Source organism: Aquila chrysaetos, chromosome 12, assembly GCF_900496995.4.
Source record: "Aquila chrysaetos chrysaetos chromosome 12, bAquChr1.4, whole genome shotgun sequence".
NCBI lineage: Eukaryota > Metazoa > Chordata > Aves > Accipitriformes > Accipitridae > Aquila > Aquila chrysaetos.
Genome location: NC_044015.1, coordinates 22,012,982 through 22,028,851, shown reverse-complemented (window position 1 = coordinate 22,028,851; position 15,870 = coordinate 22,012,982). Strand labels below are relative to the sequence as shown.

General features: G+C 37.4%; 1 protein-coding gene across 7 annotated transcripts in view; it reads left to right on the top strand.

Annotated features, from left to right (window-relative positions):
• The window catches only part of SNX7 (sorting nexin 7), a 42,229-nt gene that overhangs the window by 4,045 nt on the left and 22,314 nt on the right, over positions 1–15,870 (top strand). For all 7 annotated transcript variants that reach the window (XR_005933763.1, XR_005933764.1, XM_030033827.2 and 4 more), the window contains exons 2-7: positions 2,277–2,459; positions 4,330–4,440; positions 4,865–5,029; positions 5,990–6,191; positions 8,109–8,308; positions 11,755–11,841. Coding sequence is in view for 5 of the 7 variants with exons in the window: in XM_030033827.2 (XP_029889687.1) it covers positions 2,277–2,459; positions 4,330–4,440; positions 4,865–5,029; positions 5,990–6,191; positions 8,109–8,308; positions 11,755–11,841 (948 nt within the window). In the remaining 2 variants the exon portion in view is untranslated. The remainder of the gene's footprint in view (positions 1–2,276; positions 2,460–4,329; positions 4,441–4,864; positions 5,030–5,989; positions 6,192–8,108; positions 8,309–11,754; positions 11,842–15,870) is intronic.

Below are 15,870 nucleotides of genomic sequence, written 5' to 3'. Positions count from 1 at the left end.
AACCACAAAATTACAGCTGTAGAGAAAATAGAAAATTATAATCTCTTTTACCGTGTTTCTGTGAGGACATCAGACTTAAGTCACACGAACTTCAAGAACTGTTGGAAGTAAACCTGAAGTATCATGAGGATAAAGAAAGAGAAACAGATACTTGTTTAAAACTCACATGCATTCATTCATGTACAGATGAACACTAGAGCTGCATTACAACAGAACTGAAGACCTGCTTATTCTATGGATTTTTATTGCCCATGTTTTATTTCACAAACCACATATTCATAAGCCCTTCTATATAAAAATATACTGTCAGAAACCTGCCTGTAGAGCAATTTTTAGTAGCAACCTAGAAGGAGGAACGCAGCATTAAGGTATTAATGACCCATGGAAAATGAGAAAATAGGAAACACATTTGCCTTGATCCAATTTAGGCCTTGCAGAATCATTATTCCTCAAGTTATATGGCCGTTCAAGTCCTTTACATGCTCACATGCATTTTCTTTCCCTGGAAATTCCCTGTTGTCTCAGTGCTTTGAATCGCATGGGCTGCTCTGAACAAGTGGTCCTCACTCTTCATGTAGAGCATGGCCAGCTAGTGCTAGTGCGCAGTGAAAACAGCTTCTCTATTTATCCTCCACCACTCAGGACAGTGCTGGCTGGATACCAGTACAGAAAATCATGCATAGGAACACACTGAGTAAAAATAAAATGACTTACAGGTGTACAAGTAAGCAGCTATATAATATTTAAAGTCTTCCGTCTTTCTTTTCTCTCCCTGTTCTAAGAACTGTACCTAAGTGATGGGAGGAGAACTGGTACATCACTGCTTTCTGTGCATAATTCTCAATATAAATTTCTACTCCATATTTGCGAGAGTATGTTGAATAACTCAAAGGAGAGGGATGGCAGTAGGCAATGAGGTTTTAAGGCAGGAAAAGAACAAGAGAGGAGAATGTGTTCCAGAGAAAGTTTTGATCCAGTTGAATTCAAAGGAAAAAAAGCAACTTGCCAAGCTCAGCAGCACTGCGGTGGTGTGCTCTTCACTCCCAGGAGGTCGGCCTTGGGATGACGCTGTGTCCGTAGTTTCTGTGGACTCCCACATTTCCAATTCTGCCATTTGAGCAGTTTTCTCTTCAGCAACATCCCTTTTCTCCTTGCTCCATAGTTAGTGAGGCACTGGAAAGGGCAACTCTGCCACTTGGTAGTGTAGCCTAACTACACTTCTAGAAAACTTCTAGAAAACAGATTAATTTTAAAGTTTGTCATAAAAATACTTCATTGCATTGGATATATTGGAAAAAGTGTATAAGATGTTTGATATTTAAAACAGTGATTAATTTTAATTGCCCAAATTTATTATTTTTAGTGATTTATTCATTTATTATGCTCTTTTATGGTGTTAGTGAATTTAATTTATTTTCCTAGTCACTGTATCCTCCAAGATTTTGGATTAGTAGATCTCATCCAGACTTGCATCTAAGAAAGAAAATGAGATTTTTTGCCCATTTCTAATTTACACTCAGTTTCTCAGCATTTGAGTGATCACCATTGAACACGCTGAGCAGAAGCAGCTGCTATGGGGCATATTCTTAGAGAACTGTGGTTGATGCTATCAAAAAGTGGTTTTCCACTTCAACAAACCAGTGGTTTGAATTTTTTTAGAAATTAAGCAATGAATTTGTATTGCATTCTTACTTACTGGTTTTTCTTTTTAAAAGATCAAATTTATGTCTCTGTAAAAGTTTTCCATTTCGAACTTTATTTTAAAATCTATGCAAACTGAAATATCCAAGTCCAATAAAAATTCTCATTTGGATTTTGTCTTGTTTTCTTTTAAAATCATCATTTTTATCCACCCTGTTCAGGTTTTTAGAGATAATTCAAACTTCATAAGTCCTGAGTAACTGGCTTCTAACAATTTTAATAAAGCTGGTAAGTATCCTACACAATTACTGGGTGCTTGGATTCATAACTAATTTTAGCATTCATAGGCAAGTTCTCTTTCCAGCTATGCATAACACTCTTGTCAAATGGTAGCATTTTGCTCTTTCATCAGTTTTAGAATAAATCTCATTTCTTACATCCTCACTGAAGCAAATACTGAAAAGGATAATAGATTTGCCATGTACTATATAATTCTTTCATCTGCTCTATGTTTTATCTGTTTTACCAGACTATTTCAAAGCTTGCCATTTTAGCATCTGAGACATATGTGTTTGCATGTGTGTGTTTGTATATAAAGATTTATCTATATGGATGTTCTCATGTCTTTTCTGTAGGATACATCACTGGCTGAGGTAAACTCATTCAGTCCTTCTATGCCAATATCCCCCTCATCAATGATAAACCAGTATAAATTTGAAGATGAACCAGAATTAAGAGATCTCTTCATTACAGTCGATGATCCTGAAAGCCACATTACAGCCATTGAAACATTTATTACATACAGAGTAGTCACAAAGGTAAGCATCCACTCATGGCTATAATGGCTTACATTGGTAACAGTAGTAGCATTTTCACTCTTCTTGCATACCATTCTCTGGGATATTACTAAATTTAAATTATACTCTGATTTTGCCATGAGTTATAGACCACTAAAACTCTATGAAACTGTGCAGTAGATTCTGAAAAAAAAATTCAGTATAAGTCTACACATATAGGTGCTTATGCTTTTATGCTGAGAAAATAGCTAATAATTCTTCAACAGCCAAATCAGTTCTATATGAGAATAACATTTTCTATTGTGATCTTCAGCAGGAATATGAAACAGCAGAAAGACCGATTCAGTTCAAAGACACTATAATAGCCCAAGTATTTATGACTTTTGGATCACTTGCAGGCTAGCAGTCTTTTGTCCTGCATAAATGTTACCTGCTACAAAGTCTTTCAATTCCATTCTTTTGTAATTACAGCATCTACTATTACGTGGACATTGGTTTCCCCTTTACAGTTGCATATGATTTCTGGGGAAACTGCCACAATTCTCCAATGAAAAAGTAATATTGGGAAACAACTAAGTATATTTTTAGCTGTCCTGAATACAAATTTATTTACTGGAAATAAGGAAGAAAGTCAGCCTTGTGAGACTAGCCAGCTCTTCTGGGATTACCAGCAAATATTCTGCAGGCTGCATTTTGAGAATTGCACTGTTAATTTATTTTACTTTGAGTTCTTTTTAAAAGATTCATTTAAAACCAAATTTTCTAATGGGAATTACTCATCCTTAAATAAGAGGAGATATCAATTCCTCATAAAATATTTAAAGAGTAGGAAGAGAGCTATCTTCGTTAGGTTGCTAGCAATAATTTTCACTTTATACATGTTTTTATAGATGAGAGAACATTTTTTCTTCAGGTAAGTATGGAAGGGGTGTAAGGTGGATTGCTTTTGCTTTTTTATCTGTTCTGTCCTTTCTTATCATATTTCATTTGAAGTGCTGGTTGTTGATGATAAAGTAATAGCATTCCTCCCACATATCTTGAAAAATTTTTATTCAACCCTCAAAAATGTTTAGATTACAAAAGCGTGTTTTGAGGTTTTTAGAATTTACTTGCATTGCATTATAAATCTCTGTGCAACAATGAATGCTAAACAGCGTGCATTACTTTAATGAAAACATGGGTTCTTTGTGGCTTGATTCTAGAAGATAGACCAGCGATAAAATAAATCTCATGGTCTGACAATTTTGCAACACTAATAAGCATTTTTTCTAGGCATTAAAGGTTTGTTGGCAAGTTCTAACAAAGGGCTACAAAACTGGAATTGATGATAGAACGCAGAATCCATTAAGCAGCACAGGAAGTGTTATTGCTATGATATGCTGAAGTTTTCATATTTTGAATGTGGGGATTTTTCACTAGTGTCAGCAGGTCCCAAGGACTTATGTCAGCTATTTGGTTTTTTTTTTCAGAATGCTAAAAAATGGACTTTCCTTACTCGTAGATTACTAATCACTTTAAAAGAAGTGCCCTAAAAGGGATGAACATAACTGTGATTGCTAAAAGGAAAATGCCACACTAAAATAATGATTGAAATCTTTTGGAAACACTGTGGTAGGCTAATTATTATCAGTCACTCGGTGTGCAGTTTAGTGCTTGCTTTTTTTTTTTTTTTAGAACAGAACTTTGATTTCTTGCTAAAATGGGATGTGTTTTCTCTCTTCAAGTAGTTGATCACTGCACTTTGAAAAACAGCAAGCAAATAACACGGGCAAAATAGAATCATGTATGCATTCCCTTCAAGTAGTCAGTTTTCTCCAAGATCTAAAACTAGTTTGTTCTTTTTTTTCTGGTATTCTAACCTGGGCCTGTTTTTTCTGCCTCTGGTTTTCAGACTTCTCGTGGTGAATTTGACTCCAGTGAATATGAAGTTCGAAGACGATATCAGGATTTCCTTTGGTTGAAGAGCAAACTTGAAGCAGCACATCCAACACTGATTATTCCTGTTCGTTTGCTAAAACTTAAGTTATTCTTATTTGTTTAAAAGATGGCTCCAGTTTTATACAGAGATGTTTGAGGTCTTTCTTCAGTTTCTGAAGTCTCACAAACATTAAACCAACCTATTTTCATTAGCTTTATATGTATGTGATAATTAAAAATTCCATAAAGGTATTTCGTATGTTTGTAATTGTGTCATTTGCAGTAATTAGCAGTAATTTATGTCCTTCTTTCTTAGTTGTACTTGTGTTCTTCTGCACTGTATGCTACAAGAACCATGTTATACCACTGTTGAATATGATAACTTTATAACAGTTTTTTGCATGGTGGATTTTACGAGGTATACCTTTGTTTTTTAGTAAGTAGAAGAAATATTATAATACCCCCAATATTATGCAAACTATACAAAATATTTCTTCTTTTTTCCTTAGCCATTGCCTGAAAAATTCATAATGAAAGGAATGGTGGAACGATTTAGTGAGGAATTCATTGAGACTCGAAGAAAAGCTTTACATAAATTTTTGAACCGTATTGCTGATCATCCAACTTTAACTTTTAATGAAGATTTCAAAATTTTTCTTACTGCGCAGGCCTGGGTAAAATGACTTTTTTTTATATTTACAGTTATGTGAAACGATGTCTTGTGTTAGTAGAGTATATCAGGAGTCTCCCTGGTTCAGCATTCAATAGTGTCCTCCCACGGCTCGTTACAGAAGTGTCAGAAGGCGGCAGGGGATTTATGGAATATTCATCCCCCAAAATAACCTTTTCTTCTGTGCTTTTGGTAATCATGCGTGTGGCCATAAATATTGATGTAGCTTCCAAAGCAGTTTTTATTGCTGCATTTTGGATTTTTGTGGCAAATTCACAATATTTCAACTCTGCATGCTTTTTGGTATACATATAAGCTTCCAAGATTATATGAAAAGTAGTATTTTAATTATTGTTTTGGCATGGCACTGTCTTTTTCATTTGCTTTTTAAAAAAAAGTTATACTAGTCTCATAAAAGAAAAATAGAGCCTTTCAATTTCCTGTTGTATTTTTGCAAGATGTGTCCAGTTGAAAATTAAGAGTTTTGTAGTCAGAAAAGCCTGCCTCTGAACTTCAGCAAAAGTTATTCTAGCAACATATAAAAAGAGTTAAAAAAAAAAATAGATGGATTACTTCTTCCAGTAGGAACACTGTTTGCTTTTCTCAATGCCGTATTTCTGAAATCATTACCTCTGCTTTCCTGTTCAAAAGGCAAAATTGCAAACTAGCTAACTCGCCCTAAGGAGTGAAAGGTTAAAGGTTCTCTGCCATCTTTAATCGTTCTTGTGAGAGCATGATACATGGCATGCTTGTGTTTGCCCAGAAAGCCTTAGCTAATAAATGTACATGACAGGTATGGTTCTGACACTGGTCTAATAATTTTAAAGTAAGATTGATACACTAAAAATACACACAGAGGCTTATGTAAGTAGTTTTGGTTTAAAAAAAAAGCTTTAAAGCATGCATTATTTTCAGAGAATTTTAAAAAGTACTTGGAAGTAAACATGGCTTGTTCTGTCTTTAGGAACTCTCCTCACACAAGAAGCAGGGTCCCAGTTTGCTGAGCAGGATGGGACAGACCGTCAGAGCTGTAGCATCTTCAGTAAGAGGGGGAGTTAAAAATCGTCCTGAAACGTTTACAGAAATGAACGATTACATGGAAACATTTAGTCAGAAAATAAACGTACTAGACAAAATAGCTCATAGAATTTACAAGGAAGAAAGGGGTAAGTAGAAAACATGTATCAGTTTTATTGATTTAAGAAATCAATATATTGGAAAAGTAAATTAGTTTTCATTGTGCCAGGCAAAATACTCTTTCCAGCAAGCAGGAGAAAAGGGATATTTGTGTTTATACTGTCCTTTTCATAATGGTCATTGTATTGGCAGACCTTCAAGTTAGTTTGAATAACTTGTTAATAGGAAGAGTTTTAACATGTAATTTAACTACTTGATAAGGCTTAAAAGAAAACATAGCAAGTATGGCTATCTTTTTATTTGTGCTTTTTGAAAAGCTGTATGACCTTTTGTTTTGTACTTTTGGTGGAATGTAAATAGTCAGAGTTTTCTGTGCTGTCTCATACTGGCATAAGGCTGTCTAGATTCCAGATCTCTAAACATCTTTTTTTGTTTAATTCTGCACCTTTTTTCTGTGTTGACCAAGTAGTTTTTAATTTTTTTTTAATAGCTTTACTGTTGGCCGTAGTTTCTGTCATGGGAAACTGTGCCTGTTAAGAGTTTTCTTAAGAAGGATGACCTGATCTCAATTTTTTCCTTAAGTAACAGCAGTTTGCACACCTACTTGGGATGCTACATTACTGACTTTCTGAGATTGACCCTCATCTCACACTAGGCCTGTTCAGTAGAATTTCCACTGGTCAGCACTTGAGGGATTTTATTGTCTATATAATATAATTTGAAGAGCTGCACTGTGTTCTTTAATAACTGAGCCCTTGTGCTTTACTGTGCAGTACCAGATCTCAGCATGTCCTCACTAAATTGGAGGGGCCTTATAAAAGCAAAATACCTCTTGGTGAAGAGTTCCTTTTGATATCGTTCATTTCAGTGGAAGTAGCTGGCTGAGGTCCACAGGTTCAAGGCATCAGCGCCAAAATATTTCTTGGAAAACTTTATGAATTTTGACATGCTCCCAAATGCTGTAGGTTATATTTTCTTTCTAGAGTTTCCAAATAGCACTTGGCAGAACTCTTGTGTGCAGGGCCGCACTGTTGTGGATATGAACTGTTGATAGCTTTGATTCAGAGAACATTCCTGCTAGCAGTAGCTTAACATGGGATTCTTAATTACACCTTCCATGGAGGTTTTTTTTGTCCAGTTAATCTCAAAGTAAACATTACATTCTTCATGCCACATGGCTGTTTTGCATCTTTTCTTGGACATTTCTTCATTATAAATTCAGTTGTGATGAAATTGTGTTTTCAGTACATGACCAATGCGTTCACAGTACCCCCCTGTGAACATTCAGCTCCCAGGTCATATCCAGCCTTGCCCAAGTTTAGCCCTAGTAAACAGCACAGTGAATTCTGGGCCTTCTTTCTGCTTACAGATTATCACTTGACCTAGAGACATAAGAGAAATGATTTGCAGGATACCCCTGTATTTAGATTAATAAAAACTACTAAAGGAGATAACACCCACAGAACTGGAGTGAACTTCAGTGTGTCTTCTGAAGCTTTTGGGACATACTGAGGCTGCTAGTTTTAATAACTGAGACAGGATTCAGAGCATTACTGTAGCAGAGGAATTCAGGGCAGTAGAAGCAAGTAAGACTGACTGCTGCCCAGGGCTGCTATGGCTCCTGTCCCTCTGTATGAAGACAGTGTGAAGTAATTCAGGTCATTGAGTGATCTGAATACAACTCTTCAGGCCTACCCGAGTATGTGTGTGCTTTTGAAATGACTGGGGCATTTTTGCTGATAGATTTCTAGGAACTACCTAATTACAATACATTAATTGATTAGTTTATTCATAAACTGCAGTTTACTTATCCTGGTCATCTGACCAAATTTAAACATTAGGCTCAGTCTCTTGCTTTGTTCACAGTAAATATGAGGTTGCAATTAGTATCGCTTGGACATCTATTAATGAACAAAAGAGTAATATGTGTATATGTTCCTGTTAAGAGTATTTTAATGAAATGAAGGAATACGGCCCCATCCACACACTCTGGTCAGCATCGGAAGAAGATATAGCAGACTCCCTAAAAGGTGTTGCCAGCTGCATCGACAAGTGTTGCAAGGCTACAGAGAAGCGCATGGCAGGGCTCTCGGAAAACCTGCTGCCGATTTTACATGAATATGTTCTCTACAGTGAAATTCTGATGGTAAGGTTTCCTTAAGGATTGCTTATGGCTGTATATAAAATTTGGCTTAGTCCAGTGACAAACTCTAGAGGAGAATTTGTAACTGATGAAAATTATTATGCAGTCCCTCTATTTACTGTTGTTATTAAATGTGCACAGCATAGGATAGCTGTCTGTTAGCAGGGAATCCAGCTGGTCCTGTTTCCCTTGCTAATCAGGCAAGAGATGCCCCTTCCACACGAGAAGAGCTTGATAGTTTTTCATGGCAGGCAGCCCTTGGTAGCTGCGCTGAAGAATGTCTGGTTTTGCCATCTTCAGAGAGCTCTGCATTGTAGCAGAGAGGCAGGAACACAGAAAGGTTTGGGGAACAACAGCTGAGAAAAGACCTCCTCTGACACTGCTGAAATATGAACTCATCAAGTAACAGATTGTGTGGGGGAAAAGAAGTGGAGAGGTTTTTCCTTTTCTAGGAGATGTTCCTAAACTGTGTTTTCTTTTTCCAGAACAGCAGGGAACTTCCAGTCCCTGTGCCATTATATAAGCATGTGTTAGTGTTTGCCATAAGCTGATGCTCTCAGTTGCCTTTATGTATGTATTTTCTTACACTTGGAGAGAACGTAAAAAATGTGACTACAGAGTTGATAAACTCAGTGCTGATGGATAATCAACATAATTAAGTAACTGAATTCAGCTTGTCGTAATTCCTACTCTGCTGCCTCCAGAAAGCAGAAGATGTGTACAAACCTCTCTCTGTCTAGGTTTTGAGCAATGCAAGCTGCAGTATCTGTTCTTGCCTTACTGCTGGGAACCCAGCTCCTACTGCAATGGTTTCTGAGTAGGGGCAGGGAGTATGTTACAGGCCATGAGTAGAGCAAGTTAACTGAGCTTTTGCTGGCACTGTGCAGAGCATTGCCATTTTCTCAGTAAGGCTTAGCTACCAAGAGATTAAGAATTACTGCTGCAATGACTGCTGTCTTTAAAACAAGATTCACTAAAAGAGGGGCTGTACAAAATGTCCTGTATCTCACAGGCCTCATTATTTACATGTACATGCAGGTAGATGGGGATAGGTACTGCTTTGCTTAAAGGTCTGAAGAGACTACCATCCTAGCAATTGCAGGTCTTCTTCCTCTCCCCCACGTCCAAACTTATTTTTCGGAATTTCTGAGTCAGTTGCACGTGAGTGATCCCAGCCTTCATGCTATTGAAGAGATGCTGCCTGCCCATTGCCTTCTAGTCTGCAGCCTGGCTTGCCCTTTCTCAGGTGTTCTGAGCACAGAGAGGTTTCTGTGGACCAAGCCCAGAGTGACTACCTGCCTCTTCATGTGCACGTTACAAGTAGCTGTTGCCCATTGCATTTTTTTTCTGCTTGCATTGTTCTTGATGCAACACTTGCAATACAGCACTAGGCTGCCACGAGGTCCTGTCCAGAGGAAATCTTCCTCCACTAGCTCATTCCTGTTCTACAGCTGTTCCTTTCCTTTCATTCGCCATGGATTTTTGTTTTTCCTATAGCTTACTTCCCTTGCAGTTTGGAGAGGGCACTACTAGTCACGCTAAAAATACAATAGGGGAAGTCAAACACTAGTAAAACCTGCTTTCAGAGGTGTGTTTAACTCCTCATGACAGGGACCTTTGTGCAGTGCTGCCAAGATCATGCGCAAATGTGCAGAAGAAAGTGTGGTCAATACAATACAATCCTTGTATTTTCCAGTCTTGAGAGTTCAGCCTTAAACTGGGGAAAGAGATGAATTCATAGCTAAAATATTTACAACTGGACTGGCTCCTTCCTAACTGACTCACAGAACAAATCTGGAGAGTGCAAAGTACTGCTGCACCTCAGGGTACAAACTGCAGCAATAAATTGGTTATGGGTCCACATATGATTATTTGCGGGTTTTGTGGCAGGGTACCATTAAATATTACACAAAAAAATCGTAAAGGAATAATATGTTTTTAAAACACAGTCCCTCTGTTTGTCATTAGAAGTCAGCATTGTTTATAGTTGTAGTAAGTTAATATTAAAATAATTGGTTTTATCTTGTAATTTAAGGACTATTTGTGATAAAAGTTGCCAAATAGTCATTAAAACAGTTTTAAAAGAGGCAAAAGAAATAGTAAAAAAGAGAAAGCATTTGTAATATGAAAGAAAGCTGTTCCAGACATATTTGGTTTGCTTCTGTGCTTACAGCTAAACATTTTGTGTTTTTATCTAACCAAAAGATATTCTGTGCTACTGAAATGTAGATTGATGAGCATTAGTATGTATTGCTAATCTGTTACTCAGAGTTGTCCAAAGTCAGGTTTACCAATTTTTTCTAGTGAGTACCTGTTCAAAAAGAAACACTGAAAAATTATTTGAAAATTAACCTCCTAAATTATTCTACTGTATTTGTTAAAGTGACAAGATTTCAAAGAGAACTCAGTCAAATAAGACAGCTAGAAAAGGTAAACGTGCTTGTGCCCTGTGCTGTTGCAACATGCCCTATGCTAGAGGTGAATACTGAAAATGTCTTTAGTATATGCCGAAGAAGCAGTAAAACCAGTTGTGGCAAGGTAATGTAAAAGAAGGTTTTGAGATTTTTAACTATATATGTCCTGCTTCTGATTTTTTTTTTAAAAGGACTAAAGCCTTGCAGTGGTTCTGCAAGATAAGCACACCTGAGTGTGCTTTTACAGATGAGGAAACTAAGGCAAAGAGAAATTTGTAAGGCTTCGTCAAGGTCACAGAGCAAATGAGCATCGGAAATGGAAATTTAATCTGTAATACCGTTCCTGTTTTGTAGTTTAACAAGTAACGTTCCTTCCCCTTTCTAATTATTGTTTGACATTAAGCTAAAAATCCAATACCTCATAAGACAGTTTTAAAGGAGGTAGTAATTACGTATGCTGAGAATAAGCACATATATCAATGTTAGAACACCTATCATTTTTATGATAATTTTATCTGATTTTTCTGAACTACATTTGGCACTTACAAAATAATATTGAAGGTTAAAGTCACAATTTCAATAATGCCTGGTATACCATTTTTAGTCATTTATTCTACTCTATATTGTAACCTTTACAAAAGAAGGCACTTGTTCATGAGATTTGGCAAACTTATGTTGCTGTTTTAAAATATGAATATATAGTAAGTTGAGCTGATACTAAGTAAACTGCTGTTGCAATTTTTCTCATATAACTAGCAATGATACTGTGTATGGCAGATTCTTGCAGCACTGATTTTGGATTTACTAAGATTCTTGAAAAACCCGTAAGATAAAATAGAGGTATTGAAAAATAAGTCTTCATGATTTTAAGATTGTTTTTTTGAGGAAAGTACATGTATCATGTCAAAAACATTAAATGGCATCATTCTGTGATCCTGCTTCATTTATTAAATACCCAAGTTGTTTGATGGTTTTCTGAATAGATGGCTAAAATTTGGTGCAGTTTACTTCTTTTTTTTCCTCTTCTATATTAAGGGTGTTTTGAAAAGGAGAGACCAAATTCAAGGCGAGCTTGACTCCAAAGTTGATGCTTTAGCCAATAAAAAACCAGAAAAGGATCTGGTGAGTATGTACAGAAAGCTGAAATCTTCCAGGACTACTTCTAACTGCAAAAGACAATCCCCTGTAGAAAGCGTGTCCTCTGAAGCCATGCTTTGTAACTGGATGGTGTCTCTCTAATTCTCATACTTATTCTGAAAAGTTTTGGTCTTTGTAGCTATGCATGCCAGGCAAAGGCAATTGTGAGAAAGATGCAAAACTTCAGTAGATAGGCTTCTGGAGCAAAGGACTGGTAATAGTGGGTGACTGCTGTGTTTTGTCAACACAGACTGTACCGCAGCTTATTTTTAGCATTTCTGTTTACTTCCACGCTGGGAGTTAAAAGAAAGTAAGACTTGCTGCAGTGCTCTTGTAGCTGCTGCTCCATTGATGTAGGAGAGGGAGAGGAGGTTGTTAGAATGAGCAAAGCTGTTCATTAAACTTATTTAAAATAAAAAGTTCTGGATTCTGTTCTTTCAGGTTTCTGTCTTACCTGGTTGGGCCCAGGGATATTTTTTTAATTCCAGTATTACACCTTCATTCATTCTAGTGAAGTCAGACCTTAACTGGTAGCCCATGGGGGCAGGCATTCCCAAAACATCAGCAAGGCTCAGCGGGCCAATTAAAAGGAACTTCTGGGATGGGTATTGGCATTTTTAAAATTTTTGATTCTTTAACTCTCCAGCCTAAATAATGCCCTTTTAGCACAGTGTTAACACAAAGTGTTACACAGTGTAACTAATATATAAAAATGACTAAATAATAATAACTTTTTAGTACATCAAAAGAGAAAGTCCTTGACATTTCAGATACTTTTTATTAGGGTTGTCGTAATTAGCTTTCATGTAAAGATGAGCTGTTTAGATAGTTTTTGGCACTTGAAATGCATATTTTTATTTGATTTCTTGTCACTGAGCTGAATAAATAAGAATATATTACCACTGTCTGATATCAATCTATAATGGCTACGGTGTATTTTGTAACAATTTGCCTCTGTGTACTGCAGTGGGACAGTAAGTAAATACCTCTGGTTTTGTTTTTTCCTGAAGTAGAAATTCTCTTTACTTGTATCTTGTATTGTCCTCTCATTTCCCTGCCTTTGTGTTCTCTAATCTGTTTTTGTTTCTCTACTTCCTCTGCCACTTCTCTGTCCTTTGTCCTTAGCTTACCTATAAAGTTTGAAGTTCTTGTAAAGTACGAGGAGGATGGTAAGTTGGAGAAGGTCCCTAGGCTGGGCGTTGGGGTAGCAATGGCAGGTCCTAGTCCTCTGCTGGCTGCAGGCCACTGTATTCCCATGCTGTCTTGTGAGAGCACTGGCAGACCTGCTGTGGGCTCCTCCCGTAGCCTGCCCGTGTCCCCAGCGCCCTGTGCCATGGGTGCCTCATGTGCCAGCAGCACACATTAGTTGCACTGCATGTAAAAGCACACTATATGTTAAGAATGATCTATATGGGTCCTTTCCAACTTGAGATATTCTATGATTCTAAGAATTTATTCTGGCAGAAAGGAGCGTTATATGTCATTGCGCAAGTTATTTGTATGCAGCTAGTTGTATCAACTTTTTAATGTTGCATCCCTTTTAATCAGTACTTCCCATTTGTCTGGTTTGTTGGAAACCTGGTAAAAACAGTTGCATTTGCACAGAGTGATTCAGCGAAGAATTCCAGTTTCATACAGCTTGTTTAGCAGCTAGTCTTACTGCTGTCCACTGTAGGGAAGAGAACATTGCTTGGCAGGATGGGGTCTTTTCAGAATGTCTTTCTGTTACATTCTGATGGAGTCCTCAGACAAGGTGCCTGTACTCTCTTTTCCTCAACTGTTACAGACAAAAAGGAATATTCTTCCTTTAGCATAGTATTGATCATACCATGTTGATTTGATATTGACAATGGTTTACGCCATAATGAGATGTTTGTACTTGCTTCCAGTAAAATTCTGAGGTCGGTTTGCACAACCTGGTCTTTTTTCACTGTTTCTGTGTTTCCAAAACTGTGTTTACAGTTTTGGTAAAAGCCTTTGGACAGTGTGATTACCCAGGTGTTCAGATCTTTGTTTTATCTTTCCAACCCCTCTATTTCTTACTCATTGCAAAAAATCCTGTTTCTGAGAGTCTGCTTCTCCTTGCAGTCTCACGAGAGCAGTAAAGCAGATGTCTGTTAGTCTAATCTGATCATAAAATCCTGTGTTCTCTAATTGAGTGACGGCTGTATCCTGAAGACTTTTTCTCAATTAGAAGTTGAAGGCTTTTCCTATTAATGATAGTTTGACTACAGAGAATGGTGTACTGCTATTTTTAACCATTCAAGTAACTTTTAACTGTTTTCTTAATCGGTGTTTTACTATGTTTTATTTTTTATTATGTGTTGAAATATTTTGCTGACATTTCTAACCAGACTGATTTCAGAATAAAAGGTGGTCATAACACAGGTACTGTTATTGGAATCGGTGTCAAACACTGAGTTTGGCTGTATTTGCATATTTCTATTCCTAAGCAGAACTCATGTAGCTTCTAATGATCTCATAGATGTCAGATTGAACTTGTCAGTGCAATCTAGTAGCCCGAAATTCTGCTGACAATGAGTGGCATGAGCTCTAATCTCATTTGAAGTACATTTCCACCATAGATAAGGAATCTCAGACTGTCATTAGAGCTTATAAAAGGCTGTGAGATCTTTAGCATTGGTCACAGCAGACATTAAATGATTTAACAAACAGGAGGTTATACAGCAGGAGAATGCAAAACATCTCCAAGGTCAGTGCAGCTGAAATAGGCTGGAATCGCAAATTAAACCTTACAAGATGTCAGGCTCATTGGCTGGGAAAAAACGTTTTCTTGAGCTGTGCTTCTGCCACCAGGCTTTTAGAAAGCTGCTTGTGGTGCTGCTAAAAAGCCAAACCCTTGTCTCCCACTCTAAAATTTAGTCCACGAAGGCAGTTGTTCAGAGTGTGGAAGGTTTGAAGACTGTGATTTTGGATGCAGGCTCTGACAGAGATATTTGGGAGGACTTTGGTGTCCTCCTGCTTATCTAGACCTTTCTTACCTCCAGAGCTCTGGCTGTGAAGATGTTGGAGTGTGTAGCTCCATTGCTCCCATGCTCTGTTCTGAAGGCATACACAGCACTGCTAGTGCACCCCTCTGTGGTTTGGGAATTTTTAACAGTTTTGGTACTGCCACCAGTGCTAACAGTAATTCTGACGAAAGGTTGGTGTAATGTGCTCTGACAGAACCAGATAAGCATTAAATGTTAAGTTAAGGATTCTAGTGTTCAGGCTTGAAACTGAGTAGTAAAGAGATGAAATGCTGAATCTATCATATTCTGAATATATCTCATGTTTTAACTCCAGGCTAAAAAGGGTTAGTATCACCAAGCTGTAGGATTAATTCATGTAGCAGACAGAAATTCATGCTATTTTGCATAGTGAGATGGTGTAAAATGCTGTGTCACTTACCAGGTAATTTGGCTATTGGGCCAAGTCTCTTTGGCTACAGGTCGCACTGTTCACATCTGGTAGTGCTCTGCCCTAGCAGTGTCTGGCTCCCACCTTCCTGTCCCGTGGTCCGATGTCTGATTAGCACTGTACTGTCCTTCTCTGGGGATCACTGATGTGAGTGTTAATTTATCACACTAGCTGCCTCAGTGTGATCAATGTAAGAAAATGGATTCAGAATCATATGTAGTTTGCCAGATAAATTGTAACAATTTACATCTTGTAAATGAGGAACACACTAGGTAGATGTTTTTGTTGAGACCAAGACATTCTTCTTTGATTTCTGCTGTCATGGCAGCTGAAGAGGGTGGCATTTATGTTTCTTTTCAATTGTGAAAAAGTAGATCTCAAACCTCTCTACTTGAGATGAAGTGTGGCATAATGCTGTCTTTAGACCTCAAGTCCTTAAGTCCAACCCTTGCCTTGATACAACACACAGTTTCTTTTGGGCTTTAGAGGGTGATGTTTAAACCACATATCCAGGCAGGGATGTAGAAAAGAGTCTGCCTGTCCACATCACATTGTGACTACACCATGGAAGAAATTTGTAGTTCCTAGAAAAGG